General features: G+C 41.7%; 1 protein-coding gene and 1 pseudogene across 9 annotated transcripts in view; both read right to left on the reverse strand.

Annotated features, from left to right (window-relative positions):
* TMEM116 (transmembrane protein 116) overlaps positions 1-18,008 on the reverse strand; it is an 88,917-nt gene extending 70,909 nt beyond the window's left edge. For 2 of the 9 annotated variants that reach the window (XM_032239970.1, XM_032239926.1), the window contains exons 1-3: positions 17,799-18,008; positions 3,769-3,815; positions 2,319-2,382 (exon numbers count right to left, since the gene is read on the reverse strand). In XM_032239970.1, coding sequence (XP_032095861.1) covers positions 2,319-2,382; positions 3,769-3,782 — 78 coding nt within the window. In that variant the 5' untranslated portion in view covers positions 3,783-3,815; positions 17,799-18,008. Of the gene's footprint in view, positions 1-2,318; positions 2,383-3,768; positions 3,816-4,468; positions 4,820-8,674; positions 9,512-16,646; positions 17,115-17,798 lie in introns of those variants that run through there. The other 7 variants (XM_032239932.1, XM_032239940.1, XM_032239978.1 and 4 more) reach the window with 7 other exon arrangements.
* LOC116524672 lies at positions 290-855 on the reverse strand (annotated as a pseudogene).
* Positions 18,009-18,055: the final 47 nt, after the last annotated feature.

The following is an 18,055-nucleotide window of genomic DNA, read 5'->3' on the forward strand; positions in this document are numbered from 1 at the left end:
GCGGTGGCTCACGCCTGTAATCCCAGCACTTTGGGAGGCCGAGGCGGGTGGATCACGAGGTCAAGAGATCGAGACCATCCTGGTCAACACGGTGAAACCCCGTCTCTACTAAAACTACAAAAAATTAGCTGGGCATGGTGGCGCATGCCTGTAATCCCAGCTGCTAAGGAGGTTGAGGCAGGAGAATTGCCTGAACCCAGGAGGCGGAGGTTGCCGTGAGCCGAGATCGCGCCATTGCACTCCAGCCTGGGTAACAAGAGGGAAACTCCGTCTCAAAAAAAAAAAAAAAAGAAAGAACAGTCTTATGTACTCTTTTAACAATCTCACAATGCATGAATCACTATCAACAGTGAGCAAATAATCCAGTCCTGCAGAGTTACTGCCTCTCATTATCTGATTTTTTTTTTCTTTTTTCTTTTTTTTTCTTTTTGAGATAGGGTCTCACTTTGTCACCCAGACTGGAGTGCAGGAGTCCCATCTCAGTTTACTGCAGTTTCAACCTCCCAGGCTCAAGTGATCCTCCCACCTCAGCCTTTTCTCCAATAATGACCCAAATAATAACTTCTGCTGGCATGTCTTCTGAGTCTCCATTTCCTCCACAGATATTCATCCAAATAATAAAAGTAACACAATTACAATGGAGTTTACCATTATTAATGGCATTCTCATCACAGTTGTTACAGATCAAATACGGTTCATTAGCTGAGATTTAATTCCTGGCTCCTCCCCGAATACACCAATTCCCTGGTCTGTTCTCTAGCCTATGTTCTTGAGGAACTCTCCTTGTGCAGCATGGCAATGGCGCTGACTGATACAGGGCAGGGCTGCTTCCAGCAGTTACAGAGTAAAGGCCATGACCATTAAAGCTTCCCTGAGGTCCAACTGATTCCTCTCTGCTGCCACAAGGGACTTGGCGCTGCCATTGCTGGCACTTTCCTCTGCATTTGTCTTTTTTATTTTTTTATTTTTAATTTTTTTTAGAAATGGGGTTTCACCATGTTGCCCAGGCTGGTCATGAACTCCTGAGCTCCGGCAATCCACTCACCTCGGCCTCCCAAAGTGCTGGGATTACAGGCATGAGCCTGCATTTGTCTTTAATTTAAACCATGGGGGAGAATAAACCAAGAGCTCTCCCTACCCAAGAGAATCTTTATTTTGTTTTAATTATAATTTTTTTTAAGTTACGTTCTAAGCCAAATTAGACCTTACACCTTATATCTTTATAAAGTTCTAACCCACTGTTATGCCAGAACATCACCTTGGACATTAGTTTTCAAACAAGAACAATTTCATCCTGATCCCACCCTCACAGGGACATTCAGTATTTTTTTTTTAAGAGATAAGGTCTTGCTCTGTCACCCAGGCTGGAGTGCAGTGATATGATCATAGCTCGCTGCACCCTTGAACTCCTGTGCTCAAGCAATCCTCCCACCTCAGTCTCCTGGGTAGCTAGAATTATAGGCACCTGCCACTACATCTGGACCACTTGGCATTGTTTGAAGAAATTTTTGGTTGTCACAACTGAAGAAAGGAGGTTTTGCTACTAGTATCTAGCTGGTAAAGGCTGCCAAACTTCCTAATGTACAGGACAGCAAATAATTAGTCCCACATCACAATAATGCTGAGGCTGACAAACCCTGCTTTCAGAGATAAAGCTTAGCTCTATTGTGTAACTCATACTTGATTAACTTAATCACATCAGAACTCAAATTCCAGCAAAGGAAATAAACATTAGGAAAATTTGAATCTCAAGATGTTTGACTTAAAATTAATTTGGCAGGCAATGACAATACAGCATCAAAACTTCTTTCTAGTTCGACTTACATAGTCACAATCTACCTCTGAAACTTCAAAATCCATTTTCATTCGACAGTATATTTTGGTGGTTTAAAAGTGTAAGGGGGTGATTCTGGAAAAAGACAAGTCTGCATTCAAATTCCAGCTCTAACACTTGCTAGCTTTAAGTATTCAACCTTACCAGTATTCAATTTCCTTACCTATAATATCAGACTAATAACATCCGTCTCAAAGTTTTTTAAGGATTAAATGAAAAATACATTGAAAGCACTGGGCAAATGTATCTAGAATACAGTAAATATTAAAAATTTATTTAATTTGGAGACCAATTACAGTTAAAAGTATGGACTTTTAAAAAACCCTGCTCTATTGACCATGCCTAAAATATCTCAATGTATCATCATGACAAATTTAAAAGTAATTTATAGAATTATTTCACCATTTACAGGCAATATCTGTAATTTGTTTCAGAGACTAAGTCACTAAAAAGTTAAAATCCAACACAAAGAGAGATTACTCACCTCTGGAGATTTCTGTACATTCTGGAATACTGCATAGGCAATAAGTGAACTTGAACCTATAACACTGAGAGATTTAGAAGATGATTGATCATTAAGGCGGGACAATGAAGTACCATCATTTTTGTCATTTTGTTATTTTTACAGTTTTATTGGCATAATTGATATAAAATGAACTGCATTAAATTTTTTTTTATACTCAGGGTCCTGCTATGTCAGCCAGGCTAGAGTGCAATGGTGCCATTATAGTTCAATGTAACCTTGAACTACTGAGCCCCAGTGATCCTCCTGTCTCAGCCTCCTGAGTAGCTAGGACTACAGGTGTACATCACCACATCTGGCTAATTATTTTATTTTTTGTAGAGGCAGGGTCTTGCTATGTTGCCCAGGCTGGTCTCAAACTCCTGACCTCATGTGATCCTCTCACCTTGGCCTCTCAAGCACTGAGATTACAAGTGTGAGCCACCATGCCCAGCCCTGCACATATTTTTTTTATTTTTTTATTTTTAATTATATTATTTAGAGATAGGGTCCCCTTCTGTCACTCCAGGCTAGAGTGCAGTGGTACAATCACAGCTTACTGCAGCCGCCAACTCCTGGGCTAAAGTGATCCTCCTGCATAAGCCCCCTGAGTAGCTGGAACTACAGGTGTGTGCTACCATGCCCTGCTAATTTAAAAAATTTTTTTGTACAGACAGGATCTCGCTATGTTGCCCAGGCTGGTCTCAAACTCCTGGGCTCAGGCCATCCTCTTGCCTCAGCCTCCCAAAGTGCTGGGATTACAGGCATGGGCCACCACATCCAGCCAATATTTTTAAACAAATATAGAATGCTTCACAAATCTGCATGTTCTCCTTATGCAACGCCATGTCAATCTTTTTTTTTTTTTTTTTTTTGAGACAGGCTCTCACTCTGTCAACCAGGCTGGAGTACAGGGGCACAATTATGGTTCCTCCTGGGTAGCTGGAACTACAGAAACATGCTACCACGTCCAGCTACTTTTTTTGTTTTGTTTTGTTTTGTTTTTTTGGAGGGACAGGGTTTCACCATGTTGTCCAGGATGGTCTCAAATTCCTGAGCTCAAGTGATCTGCCCACCTCAGCCTCCCAAAGTGTTAGGATTACAGGTGTGAGCTCAGCCCTACCAATATTCTCTATATCATTCTAATTTTTAGAATATGTGCTGCTTAAGTAAGCACTTTGCTATTGATTTTTGCAATTGATCCTGTTAATCAGGTTGTCCACTGATTTTCAGATGTTATCCTTTAATCAATTTTTTGTTGCTATTGTTAATATTGTCTTTTTATTAGTAAGAAAATATCAACATGATAAAGAATATCATTTCTCTTTGACTAAAGAGTAAAAGCAAATCCCTGAGGGAAAAATGTGGAAAACAACAGAATTGTTGAATTTTGCTTATATTGGTTTAGTTATATGCAATTAAACAAACATACCTCAGAGTAGCCATGACAAATTGTATCCACTGTATTGCAGGTAAAATCTAAGTAAAACAAGGAAAAGAGAATAAAATTAAACCTTTTACATTGAATATTCAACCTAACTCTAAGTTCACTGTTTACTATCTGTACAGCATAAATTTTTCTTCAAAGCCTAATCTCAAAACATACTACAAGCCTGAAAATAAGTGAAAAGGCTGAACAGGTCCCTGGAAAGACAGGGTGATCCCTTTTTTCCTCTCTTATTTCTATTTCTCTGGGAAATAGTATGATTATTTCAAAAAATAGAGCAGTGGATTGAAAATGACTAAATGAAAAAGGAAGCTAGCCAGGCACTGTGGCTCATGCCTGTAATGCCAACACTTAGGAAGGCTGAAGTAAGAAGATGACCTGAGGCCAGGAGTTTAAGGAAAAAAAAAGAAAAAAACTGGGTGAGAAAACTAATAAAAGAATAAAATGGAGAAGAGGTAGGAAAAGTTAAATGTTGAGAGAGAATACAGAGATGTGTGGAAATAATAGGTTACAGAAAAGACAAACACTAGAGTTCACTGATAGGTAGAAAGAGGAAAGACAGAATAGTAAAACAGAGAAACGGAAGAAAAGTTAGCAGTATGGAGAGATCATGAGTGAAAAATGCAGAACACGGAAGAAGAAAGGGAGAGCACAAAGGAAGAGAGGGAGAGCTTTCTGATCTTACCAAGTCCCAACTGTCCTCCAGAATGCTAGCCTCTAGCAGAAAGGCCATAGGGACTTCAGTTCTAGCTACCCTTGAGCAGCCGTTCCTTCCCAGTCAGCTTCTGAATCCTGAAGCAGTGAACAGGTGGCTCCACCCCTACCCCAGCTGGGCTCCTCCTATACCTAATCCTGCTCTGTACCTTGAGGGCAAGGAGAGGGGTGGTGACGAATGGAGGAGAAAGTCAAGCAGAAAGAACAAAAACAGAAAGACCAGGTGACAGGGAAACAAGTTTTAAGTGGCATTAAGAATTAAAAGAGGCAAGAGGCAGGAGTAATAAAAAGCAGACAAATACAGAAGGGGCAGGATTGAGAATAAAAGAATGAGTTATAGTAAAAAGATAAATAAAGCTTTAATAGAGAAATGGAACCAAAAAAGGGGTGGGGGAGAAATAAAAGGGACAGAAAAGAGGTGTCCCTAAAATTTGCCCTTGTTTAGAGACAGAAGCCTGTGATAGAAAAGAGAGATTGCATATTCACTCAATTAATAAAGTGAAAAGCTGAGGTTATTAATCTTCATCATAAATTATTCATTAATACATTAATGTTTAAATATCAACTTTGTGTAAAGCAATATGTTATGGAAGATATAAAGAGAAATAAGATACAGACCCAGCCTTCTAACAGCTTATAATATAGTAGGAAAAATGGCCTGAATACCAAAAACTCAAATGAGCTGCACACAGCAAGAATATGCCTATACAAAGTAGCATTCAAAGAGGATTTGGAAGAACTGATAAAATTTGGACAAAGACTGGAGGAAAAGGGAGAGCAGAAGGAAGATCATTCATTTATGTAACCATTTATCTTTAATCTAGCCATACTTTCATATAGTCTATAAATCCTTATTGATAACAAGTTAAATCACTTGCATGGCTAATTTAAATATACGACTAATTTATTCATATCAAGTTAAAATTACAGTCCAAAACAAAACAAACTACAGCTGAGTGTAATGTCATGCACCTGTGGTCTCAGTTACTTGGGAGGGGGAGGCCGAAGGGTCTCTTGAGGCTGCAGTGTGCTATGACTATTCCTGTGAATAGTCATTGCACTCCAATCTGGACAGCATAGCGAAACACTATCTCTAACACAAAATAAAACATGGCTGGGTGTGCTGGCCTACGCCTGTAATCCCAGCACTTTGGGAGGCCAAGGCGGGCAGATCACTTGAGGTCAGGAGTTTGAGACCAGCCTGGCCAACATGGCAAAACTTTGTCTCTACTAAAAATACAAATATTAGCCAGGTGGGTGGCATGCACCTGTAATCCCAGCTAGTTGGGAGGCTGAGGCATGAGAATCGCTTGAACTCAGGAGGCGGAAGTTGCAGTGACCTGAGATTACAACACTGCACTCCAGCCTGGACAACAGAGTGAGACTCCATCTCAAAATAAACAAATAAAAATAAAAATGGAAACCAAACCAAACAAACAAAAGGATTATAGTCTGTAGTCGAAGTCCAGACATTGTTAAATAGATGTTAAGTTTTAATCACTTCACTTAAATTGTTAGGTAAACAAATAAATAAAAATACCAGGAAATTTCTGGATCAGAAATCCCCAGCATAAGGTTTTAAGAAGTGTTTTAAGGCCTCTACTCATACATCTTACCTAATAAAGATGAGGAGACTACTGACAGTTTCACCAAGTGATAAGAAAATGCTTTTAGACAAAGGACTGTTGTTTTAGTCAAGAACAAATCTCAAGTTGTTCAGAAAACAGCCATGCCAAATTAGTCTGCTGCTCTTGATAGGATAATTAATGATGAATAACTTTTCTCTTTGGTGTTCTCTTCTAAAATGTATATACCATCTACCAACATTCGGGAATTTACTTTGCAGTTTTTCTATTGAAATTAATCCCCTGCTTGCTGTATATTCAGCACTTTGCCCCTTTGAAGTATCTTTGGAAACATGATCTTGCCATCTTCCTTTTCTTTTTCTTTTTTTTTTTTTCCCATTTATTTATTTTATTGCATTTTAGGTTTTGGGGTACATGTGAAGAACATGCAAGATTGTTGCATAGGTATGAGAACACATGGACACAGGGAGGGGAGCCATCTTCCTTTTCTATAAAGGATAACCCAAGCTCAAATGATGAAGTAGGTGATATTTATTTTCAGTTTTCCTTTACCTCTTTTTAGCAAAAACCTCCTTGCATGCCTATGGTCCCAACTACTCAGCAGGCTGAGGCAGGAGGATCTCTTGAGGCTGAGAAGTCCAGACTGCAGTGAGCTGTGTTTGCACCACTGCACTCGCATTCCAGTCTGGGTGACAGAGTGAACCCCATTTAAAAAAAAAAAAAAAAAAAAAAAAAAAAAAAAAACTATAAAGTGCTTTAAAATTGAAACTTAGTAATATTTTTGCCGATAATAAAATTTTATAAAAAAGAAAAACAAGAAATGCCCAGAGTTCTAGAATTCATGGTGTAATTAATAATGGATATGTTTGTCTTTCCCACTAAAAAGGATAATATTTAGAATATAAAGTATAAAACAAACATTGTAAGAGGGAACTGAAGATAAGATTGTAAGAGAGCACCTGACTACTCTAAATAAATCCACCGCTCCTCTAAATAAATCCATCACTTCTGGCCTGAACAAATTACACTCCAGAATTTTGATAAAACTTGCCAGTTAACCCAATAAACCATTTGAGAGAAATCTGAGAGTTCATGTGAAAATGAGAAAGAAACTTGCTAGAAATCTGGTGATAGCTAAAATAAAGGTGAAAAGATGGTGAAATCTGCAAACGAAACCGTACATCAAGGATCTTAGTATTGATCCCAAATAGATCAACTGTCCAAAAGTTGTGTTTGCAAACAATTAGAACAAAAAGTAACTGCTAAGTCAGCATGGGTTTACTTGAAAAAAAAAAAAAAAAAAGGCTGGGTACAGTGCCTCATACCTGTAATCTCAACATTTTGGGAGGCCAAGGCAGGAAGGATTACTTGAGCCCTAGAGGTCAAGATCAGCCCATACAATATGACAAAACCCCATCTCTACAAAAAATACAAAAATTAGTCAGGCATGGTGGTGCACACCTATAGTCCCAGCAACTATGGAGGCTGAGATGGGAGAACTGCTTGAGCCCAGAAGTTTGAGGCTGCAGTGAACCATGATTGTACCCCTGCACTTCAGTCTGGGCAAAAGAGTAAGAACCTGCCTCAAAAAAATAACAACAAAAAGCCAGACTAACTCATTCTCTTTTTAGATAGAATTACTAAACATATATCTGAAATTCTGACAAAGCATTTGGTGAGAAATTTCACGCTATAAAAATTAGAAAATAGGCCAGGTGCGGTGGCTCATACCTGTAATCCCAGCACTTTGGGAGGCTGAGGCAAGTGGATCATCTGAGGTCAGGAGTTCAAGATCAGCCTGGCCAACATGGTGAAACCTCGCCTCTACTAAAAATAGAAAAATCAGTTGGGCATGGTGGCACATGCCTGTAGTCCCAGCTACTCGAGAGGTTGAGGCAGGAGAATCACTTGAACCCGGGAGGTGGAGGTTGCAGTGAGTCAAGATTGCACCACTGCACTCCAGCCTAGAGACAGAGCAAGACTCTGTTTCAAAAAAACAAGAAAATATAGGCTGGATGCGATGACCCATGCCTGTAATCATAGCTACTCAGGAGACTGAGGTGGGAGGATCACTTGAGCCCAGGAGTCCGAGGTTTCAGTGAGTTACCATCATACCACGGCACTCTAGCCTAGGCAACACAGCCAGATCCTGTCTCTACAAAAAAATAAAGTAAAAAATTACCCACGTATGGTGGCACATGCCTGTAGTCCTAGCAACACGGGAGGCTGAGGCGGGAGGATAACTTCACTTTGAGGTTACAAAGAGCTATGATCACACTACAGAATGAGACCCTGCCTCTTAAAAAAAAAAAAAGAAAAAAGAATAAAATATAAAAACCAAGTGGAAGCATAATTAAGGTCATTTACTGCACAAATAAACCTAAGGGAATGCTAAATAATTGATCAGTATTAACTTAACAATGACTTCTATTGAGATGAACAAGCATTCTGACTTGGCACTGTTCTGTAAAACACTTCCATCAATGACTTGAAATAAAACATAGTGGGCATATTTATCAAATATTGCTTATCTAGTTGCATAACAATTTTCTACAAATTTGGTGGCTTAAAATACACATTTATTATCTCACAGTTTCTGTGGGTCAGAAGTTCACAGCATGGCTTAACTGGATCCTCTGCTTCAGGGTCTCTCAAAAGGCTATAATCAAGATACTGGCCACATGTAGAGTATCTCTCATTTGAAGGTTCAAATAGGGAAGAATTTGGTCCCAAGCAGATGTCATTGCTGTAATTCAGTTCTATGAGGGCTATTAGACTTAGGGCCTCAGTTCCTAGCTGTTACCCAAAGGCTTCAGTCAGTTCCTTGCCATGTGGACTTCTGCAAGATGTCCTCCTAGAAAGAAGGAAGTTACAATCTTATGTAACCAAATCACTTAAGCGAGATCCCATTGCCTTTCTCATGTTCTTTGGGTCATAGATCTTACCAAGGGATTATACAAAAACACGAATATCCAGAGGTGGAATCACTGGAGGCCATCTTAGAGTCTGCCTACCACTGTGTATCCCTCCAACATGTCAAGCATTTTTGCACTTCTCATCATTTGCAATAGTTGTTTCCTCTGTCTTGAGTACTTTTCCCTAGATAATCACAATGGGCTCCTTCTCATCCTTCAAATGTCAGCTCAAATATCATCTCTGAAATGTAACATTCATCAAATTTCCAAGTATCTTGGTTATATTTTTGTTCTCTGATTCTCCCAATATACTATAACTTCCTTGAGGGTAGGTAACAAGCATTCTAAATAAAATGCTATTTATAATAATACCTGCAGTTGTCGAGCTTTTGAAATGTGGCCAATCTAAGTTGAGACATGTTGTAAGTGTAAATATCCACTGAACTTCAAAGTATAAAAATAGGGATGTAAAATATCTCAATGCCATATTTATATTGATTGTATGTTGCAAGGATAACATTTTGGATATTATTTTTTTGTTTGAGGCAGAGTCTCACTCTGTTGCCCAGGCTGGAGTGCAGTGGTGTAATCTCAACTCACTGCAACCCCCTCCTCCCAGGTTCAAGCAATTCTACTGTGTCAGCCTCCTGAGTAGCTGGAACTACAGGCACCTGCCACCACGCCTGGCTAATTTTTGTATTTTTAGTAAAGGTTTTACCATGTTGGCCAGGCTGGTCTCAAACTCCTGACCTCACGTGATCCAACTGCCTTGGCCTCCCAAAGTGCTGGGATTACAGGCATGAGCCACCACACCCAGCCTATTATCTAAATTTTTACAGAAGATTGTTTTGGATATCTGGAGATCCGATATCTCCAGTACCTAAAGCAGTGCTCAGAATAGGCACTATTTGTTGAATATTCATTCAACAATGTACTGAAGTTGTGAGGAATGACAGACTTAAGATCTAAATACTTCAGAATAATGAGTTTTATTAAATAGAAGTTAATAGCTTGGCGCGGTGGCTCATGCCTGTAATACCAGCACTTTGGGAGGCTGAGGCGGGTGGATCACGAGGTCAGAACACCTTTTGTCCCAGTTACTCAGGAAACTGAGGCAGGAGAATCACTTGAACCTGGGAGGCAGAGTTTGCAGTGAGCAGAGATCATACCACTGCACTCCAGCCTGGGCAACAGAGTGAGACTCCATCTCAAAAAAAAAAAAAAAAGTTGATAGAAATAAATGTAAGTATATTGTACTTGAGTCTAAAAAACCAACAGGGCAGAGATTAAGGTAAAGAATATAACAATTATTTTAAAAATCTCAAGTGGTACTATCCAATAGAAATATAACGTGAGTCACATATGGAATCTTAAATTTTCTAAAAGCAAAATAAAAAGGCAAACATAGGTGAAACTATTTTTTTTTAAGACAGGGTCTCACTCTCTTAAGTATAATGGTGCGATCATAGCTCATTGCAGCCTCGAAGTCCTGGGCTCAGGAGATCCTCCTGCCTCTGCCTCCCAAGTAGCTAGGAAGGCAGGTGCCTGCCACCAGACTCAGCTGATATTTAAATTCTTCGTAGAGATGAGGTCTTACTGTGTTGACCAGGCTGGTCTCAAGTCATCCTCCAGCCTTGGCCTCCCAAAGTGTTGGGATTACAGGCGTGAGCCACCGCACCTGGCAGAAATTAATTTTAACAATACATTTTATTGGGTGGGTAGGGTGGCTCACACCTGTAGTCCCAGCACTTTGTGAGGCCAAGGTAAGCAAATTGCTTGAGCTCGGGAGTTCAAGATCAGACTGGGCAACATGGTGAAATCCCATTTCTACAAAAAAATATATAAAAATGAGCTGGGCTTGTTGGCACACGCCTTTAGTCTTAGCTACACAGGAGGCTGAGGCGGGAGGATCACTTGACGCCGGAGGTGGGGATGGGAGTGAGGCAAAGGCTGCAGTGAGCCAAGATTAGGTACACTGCATGCCAACCTGGGTGACAGTGAGACCCTGTCTCAAAAAATAATAATACATTTTATTTAACTCAAGTATCCAAATTATCATCACTGCAATGTGTAATCAATGTAAGTATGTCATCGAGATATTTTACATCTTTAATTTTGTAGTTTGAAATTTGGTGGGTATTTACACTTACATGTCTCAACTTGGATTGGCTACATTTCAAAAGCTCACCAGCTACATGTATTATTATAAATGGCATTTCTATTTAGACTGCTTTTACAACTAGATTATGGAAGCTGTTGCATTTGAATTTTATCCTGCAGAAGTGCCATTACAAATTCCTGAGCATTATAAAGGCTTTAGTGAGTATATACTATATGCCAGGCACCATTCTTAGTGCTTCATATGTATTAACTAATTTCACCTATTCACAACCCTATGAAGCAAGTATTATTATTATCCTCATTTTACATGATAAAACTGTGAGTATTAAAATGATGGCAGTGTACAGGACAGACTAAAAGATGAGACTGACAAGAGTTAGGTTATTTTTATTTACTTATTTATATCCCTCTTTGACCTAGATAAAATTCCAGGGCATTAACAAAAGTACATAAACAAGACAAAATAACATGAGTTGAAAGTGGCACAAAAAAAGGAACATTTCTGCTGATGTGACTTCATTCCTGGATGTTAAACTCTAAGTTTTTAAATGTTATTTTATTGCAACAAAAAATATTAACATAATAGAAATCCAAAGTAAAAAGTTTCCTGTATTCCCATTATCTTGCCAAAACAATGATTTAATTCTTGCCTATATACATATTCCATTTTTACATATTTGCAGTAATTGCATAGCTAGTATTTTACATTCTATACTTTTTTTCTCAGCATTATGTCATATTTTTTTCCTTTATGAGAGTCTTATGTGCTTACTCTCTACTCCCTCAGACTGTAAATAATGTTTAATCCTAATGTATTTCTTCATACTTTTCCCTATGCTCATCAATACACATCCAAATATATACACACATATATGGCAAGGGGCGTTGTTGAGGTGGCAGGGTTTTAAAAAATGGGATCATATGTTTCTGTACACACTGCTTTTCACACTTTCACAGACATCTTTCTGCTTTCATATAGTTCTAACCCATTTTGGTTGCTACATAATATTCCACATAAAATCATTCATCCAACAATTCCTCTAATAATGGGCATGTAGATTGTCTTTCTCTTCTGCAAACAATGCTGCAATAAACACCCCAACACATATAACCACCTTCTGTGCTGATTTTTTTTCTTTTTTTAGAGACAAGGTCTCATTATGTTGCCCAGGCTGGTCTCATACTCCTTAAGGGATCCTCCCACATCAGCCTCCTGAGTAGATGGGACCACAGGCATGTGGCACCACGTTTAAATTTTTTTAATTGCTTGTAGAGATGGGGTCTCCCTATGTTGCCCAAACTGGTCTTGATCTCCGGGGCTCAAGTGTCTTCCTGCCTCAGCCTCCTAAAGTGCTGGGATTACAGGTGTGAATCACTGCACCTGGCCTTAATCCCATTTTTCCATGAGCTTTTTGAAGTCCCCTTGCATGTGGTCCAAGAACGGAATATAAAAACAGCCAAAAGTATTTGAGATACAGAAAAGTTTCTTCTCCAGACCAAAAAAAAAAAAAGAAAAAAAAAAGAATCCAGCCCTCATAGGAAACAGATAATAAGCAAAAGTAAACTAAGCAAATTATATAGTCTGTTACAAGTTGAAGAGTACTATGGAGAAAAAAAAATAACAAGGGGAAAGGAGATGGAAAGCCGGGCAGTCAGGGAGAAGCAATTTTTACAAGATGGTCAGGATAGATTTCAGTAGGAGGTTGAGATTTGAGCAAAGATTTGAGGGAAGTCAAGGAGTCAGCCATGTGGATATTCTGGAAGGAGAACATACAAAGGCCTTGAGGTAGGGACATGCCTTGTGTAAACTGGGAAAAGCAAAGAGGTCAGTGAAACTGGGGCTTCACTGACCTAAGGACTGAAAAATGGGAGTTTATATATAAATTGCCTTAGGTGATCATGCTATTTTTCTTTCTCTTCACTCCAGTTGCTACACGGAGTCACATGGACATTCATGTAACATGTCCCCTCCTCTTCACCTCCATACAACACCCAGGGTGATCATTTTGATTTTCCACATCAGTGTCAACTGTGGGATTTTATGACTTCCAAAATATGCCAGAACTATACTCAGTTTATTTTTGTAGATCATCATCAGGGTCTTGAAGCCAAAAATCTAATTATTATTTTTTTGAGACGGAGTTTAGCTCTTGTTGCCCAGGCTGGAGAACAATGGCACAATCTCAGCTCACTGCAACCTCTGCCTCCCGGGTTCAAGCAACTCTCCTGTCTCAGCCTCCTCAGTAGCTGGGATTACAGGCACCTGCCACCAACACCTAGCTAATTTTTAAAAATTTTTTATTTATTTTTCTTATTTTATTTTTTTTTACTGGCTGATTTTTGTATTTTTAGTAGAGATAGGGTTTCACCATGTTGGCCAGGCTGGTCTCGAACTCCTGACCTCAGGTGATCCACGGCCTCAACCTCTCAAAGTGCTGGGATTATTGGCATGAGTCACTGCACCCAGCCCAAAAATCTAATTATATCTTAAGAAAACTGACTTGGATCAGGGGACTATTCAAAGAAAGGATTGGGACATGCACCATATAGCAAAAGTGCCAATTTTTCCTTTCTCTATCCAACCAATCCACTTCCTTCCTTCCCTTCTATAAAACCTATTTCTAGGCCAGACATGGTGGCTCACGCCTGTAATCCCAGCTACTTGGGAGGCTGAGGTGGGTAGATCAAGAGGTCAGGAGTTCAAGGCCAGCCTGGCCAACATGGTGAAACCCCATCTCTACTAAAAATAAAAATAAAAAAAAAAAAAGGGCCAGGCATCATGGCTCATGCCTGTAATCTTAGCACTTTGGGAGGCTAAGGTGGCCTGATCACAAGGTCAGGAGATCGAGACCATCCTGGCTAAAACAGTGAAACCCCATCTCTACTAAAAATGCAAAAAAATTAGCTGGGCATGGTTGCATGTGCCTGTAGTCCCAGCTACTTGGGAAGCTGAGGCAGAAGGATCGCTTGAACCCAGGAGGTGGAGGTTGCAGTAAGCCAAGAGTGTACCACTACACTCCAGCCTGGACAACAGAGCGAGACTTTGTCTCAGAAAAAAAAAAAAAGTTAGATGGGTGTGGTGGCAGGCACCTGTAATCCCAGCTACTCAGGAGGCTGAGGCAGGAAAATCACTTGAACCCGGGAGATGGAGGTTGCAGTGAGCTGAGATCATGCCTCTGAACTCCAGCCTGAGTGACAGAGTGACTCTGTCTCAAAAAACAAAAATAAAAAAATTAAACCTACTTCTAACCATGACAAGAAAGTCACTGCTAATGAATTCTACTAAGTATAATCAAAGTTATTTATACTGAGAAGTAAGTAATTTTAGAAGTTTAAATGTTTTATAAAGAAAATTTTTTTTTTGAGACGGAGTTTTACTTGTTGCCCAGACAGGAGTCCAATGGTGCAATCTCAGCTCACTGCAACCTCTGCCTCCTGGGTTCAAGCAATTCTCCTGCCTCAGCCTCCCAAGTAGCCAGGATTACAGGCACCCACCACCATGCCCAGCTAATTTTTGTATTTTTAGTAGAGACAAGGTTTCACCATGTTGGTCAGGCTAGTCTCAAACTCCTGACCTCAGGTGATCCATCCGCCTCAGCCTCCCAAAGTGCTGGGATTACAGGCATGAGCCACTGTGCCTAGCCTATAAAGAAATTTTAAAACTCTTAATAGCTCCATATAGACTACAGAACAGAAAATTCTTAGTCTGACTTCAAAATGCTACCCAATCTGGGCTTAAAACTGTTCTACTATCTCCTGTTTTGAGAACTCCCTCCAGGCAAGCCAGTCATTCTCCCAAAGCATCACGTTCATTCCGACATCTGCTCCTTTTCTACTTGTTCTCTATCTCAAATGTTCTTTTATCCAAGGCTTAACTCTATTTCCACCAATTACATAAAGTCTTGTTTCACCACCTCAGTTCATAGTTTTCTCCTCTTCTAATTTCTATCACTTGTCTTGTAGCTCATAGTGTTACGGGATCTTTGCGGTGTCAATTTTCTGGCCGGAAACCTCTGTGGCCACAGTGCCTTTGCCCAAGTTCTTGTCCTGCATCCAGGAAGAATGAAGTCCATGGACAAGTAAAGGGTGAACAAGACAAAGATGAGTTTTACTGAGTGTTACAACAGCTCAGAGGAGAACTGCAATGGGTAGTTCCTCTCTGTGGGCAGGTCATCCATTGAGTATTCAGTTCTCAGCACAGAAGAGGCCCTGGAGACGGTAGCTCCTCTTTGCACCTGGTGGTTCCAATGTCTGCAGCTCTCAACAGAGAGGAGACCCTGAAGAGGATGGCTCCTCTCTGCCCGCAGGTTGTCATCTGCAGCTCTCAGCAGAGAGGGTAGGTCCTCTCTGCAACTGGTTGATCTGTAGTTCTCTGCCCTCTTGGTCCTCTGGCAGTCCTCTGCCCTGCTCTGGCTAAGCCCAGGGCTTTTACGGACCTCAGAGGGAAGGAAGTGCATGCCAAATGGTCCATGGGCAGCCATGGGCAGGCCAGAAGAGGCATCATGAGTCCCTACTCCAGTCTGCAGGACTGGCAGCCTGGACTCCAGTCTTCAGGTCCTCCCTGGCCTGAATGTGGGGCCTTACTGGGGACTCTCCCCCTTCCACCCAGGAATTAATCTGCCTCCCATTGCCATTCATGACCCCTAGGGCTTGGCCCCAAGTTTGCTCTGAGATTGGAGCAGAGCCTGGGAGCAGAGAGAGGCCAGGTGGTGGGAGCAGACACCCCTGAGCCTGCAGGGATTGCGGCAGGGTGTATTTCTGGTCCCCCAAGGGTGCAGGCTGCAGAGATGCCCAGGTCCTGCAGCCACAACAGCACCAGGGGGTTCCTGCCTCAAATCAGATGGGGTGGGGCTCCACAGACTCCATGGAGTGTGCAGCCCCAGCCACCCCTCCCTGTTGCAGCTGGCTGCCATAAATAGGGCAAACTCAAAATAAATTTTTCTGAACTTCCCCAAACACCCCACCCCCCCGCCACACCACACATACACACAGGAGTCTTTCAAAATTTCTACGCAATCAAACTGGTTGTCCATGATTGGATCCTGTTATCACTGATGGCTATTTATACACACACATTTTGCACACATACAGTGGTTAATTATAGCAGTAAGTCCCTTACAATGCATTGTATATATTCTCTTACTCTTACATGCATTTGTTCATCAAATCTTGTGAATTCTACCTTTAAAAAGTTTGTCAATTCCATCCATACTTCTTCAGCCGTATTATGTCCTACTGCATGACCTTAACCTCTTCCACCTAGACTACTACCATAGTCTAATTAATTGGCCACCCTGCCTTCAGTCTTCTCATCTCCAATCCATTCCCTTCACTCCTGAGTAATGTTGTTTTTGTTTTGAGACAGGGTCTCACTCTGTTGCCAGACTGAAGTGCATTGCAGTGGCAGCAATCAGGGCACTCACTACAGCCTCCACCTCTCTGGTCCAAGTGATCCTGCTGCCTCAGCCTCCCAAGTACCTGGGACCACAGGCACACACCACCACAACTGGTTAATTTTTCTACTTACTGTAGAGATGAGGTTTCACAACGTTGCCCAGGCTGACCTGAATGATGTTTCTCCACACAAATGTAAAATCACTCTCCTAGTTAAAACTGCTGATGACTCCAAACCTTTTAGCTTGGTGAGACCCTTTTGAATCTGCTCCACAGAAGCTCAATAGTAATCAATTAAAAAAAAAAAAAAAAAGGGTGGCAGCAGCTGCTGCCCCAGTTCACCTTTACACAGATTCATCTCAACCAGTTCCCCAACATGCCTGTGCATGATTTTCCCGTTGCTAAAAATGTCCTGTTTCTCTCTGCCTCATGCATGCCCCCTCTTCTTTCAAGATCCAACTTAAAAAGTCATCTCCTTTCTACAACTTCCTCTGACACTCCTGATCGGGGCTGGCTACCTCTGTGTCTTTACAATAAGCAAATAATCTTTTTTTTTTTTTTTTTTTTCCAGACTAAGTCTCACTCTGTCACCCAGGCCGGAGTGCAGTGGCGCAATTGCAATCTCTGCTCACCCCAACCTCCGTCTCCTGGGTTCATGCAATTCTCCTGCCTCAGCCTCCCAAGTAGCTGAGATTACAGGCACGCACCGCCACGCTCAGCTAATTTTTGTATTTTTAGTAGAGATGGGGTATCACCATGTTGGCCAGGCTGGGCTCGAACTCCTGACCTCGGGTGACCCACTGGACTCGGCCTCCCAAAATGTTGGGATTACAGGCGTGAGTCACTGCGCCCGGCCAGAATATAGTCTTATTTTACAGCAATTACAGTGCACTGCTTAGATCATTATTCCTATGCCGCCTCCTCCCCCAAGACAGTTCAGGACCGAACTGTCTTGTTTCTCTCCATTCCGTAGCCCCGCAGGCAAAGCGAGGGTCTGGCACAAGCCAAGCACGGAGTGAGTATCTGCATAGCAGAATTACTAGAATTGCTTATGGGTTCCTGGAGGGGGGGGCCTTGGCTGAGCGGATCCCTGTTTTTGTAGGAGCCTGGCGTCTCCCAGCGGAGGCGCTCACCTCAGAGTCGGCCTGAGAGGGCCCTGCCTGCCAAACTGACCGCCGAGCCTGGCCAAGCAGCTCAGGGAAGCCGCGGAGCCACTGCCCGCCTGGGTCAAGGCAGTGACAGAGTCCGACTCAGAATACGGGCTGAACTTGACGAACAGACTGACCGAAGGTAGGAGCGGGTCCCAACCGATGCCTGACAGCCCAAAGGCCGGAAGAAAGGATGGTAGGCCTTGTCATCTTCGAAGGAGAGGAAGGGCAGCAAAGCAATTGCTGCCGCGTCTCCTCACGCGCTTCGCTCCTCTCCTCACGCGGAGCAGAAACGGAACAAGACCGGCCCGCAGCGACTCGGCGACTGCGCGTACGAAGCCGCCCATTTTCCCGCCCCCAACGGGGCCCCGCCCTTTTACCCCCGGCCTACGCA

This window comes from Sapajus apella, unplaced genomic scaffold (genome assembly GCF_009761245.1).
Source record: "Sapajus apella isolate SASKATOON/1434 unplaced genomic scaffold, GSC_monkey_1.0 scaffold2, whole genome shotgun sequence".
Lineage (NCBI taxonomy): Eukaryota > Metazoa > Chordata > Mammalia > Primates > Cebidae > Sapajus > Sapajus apella.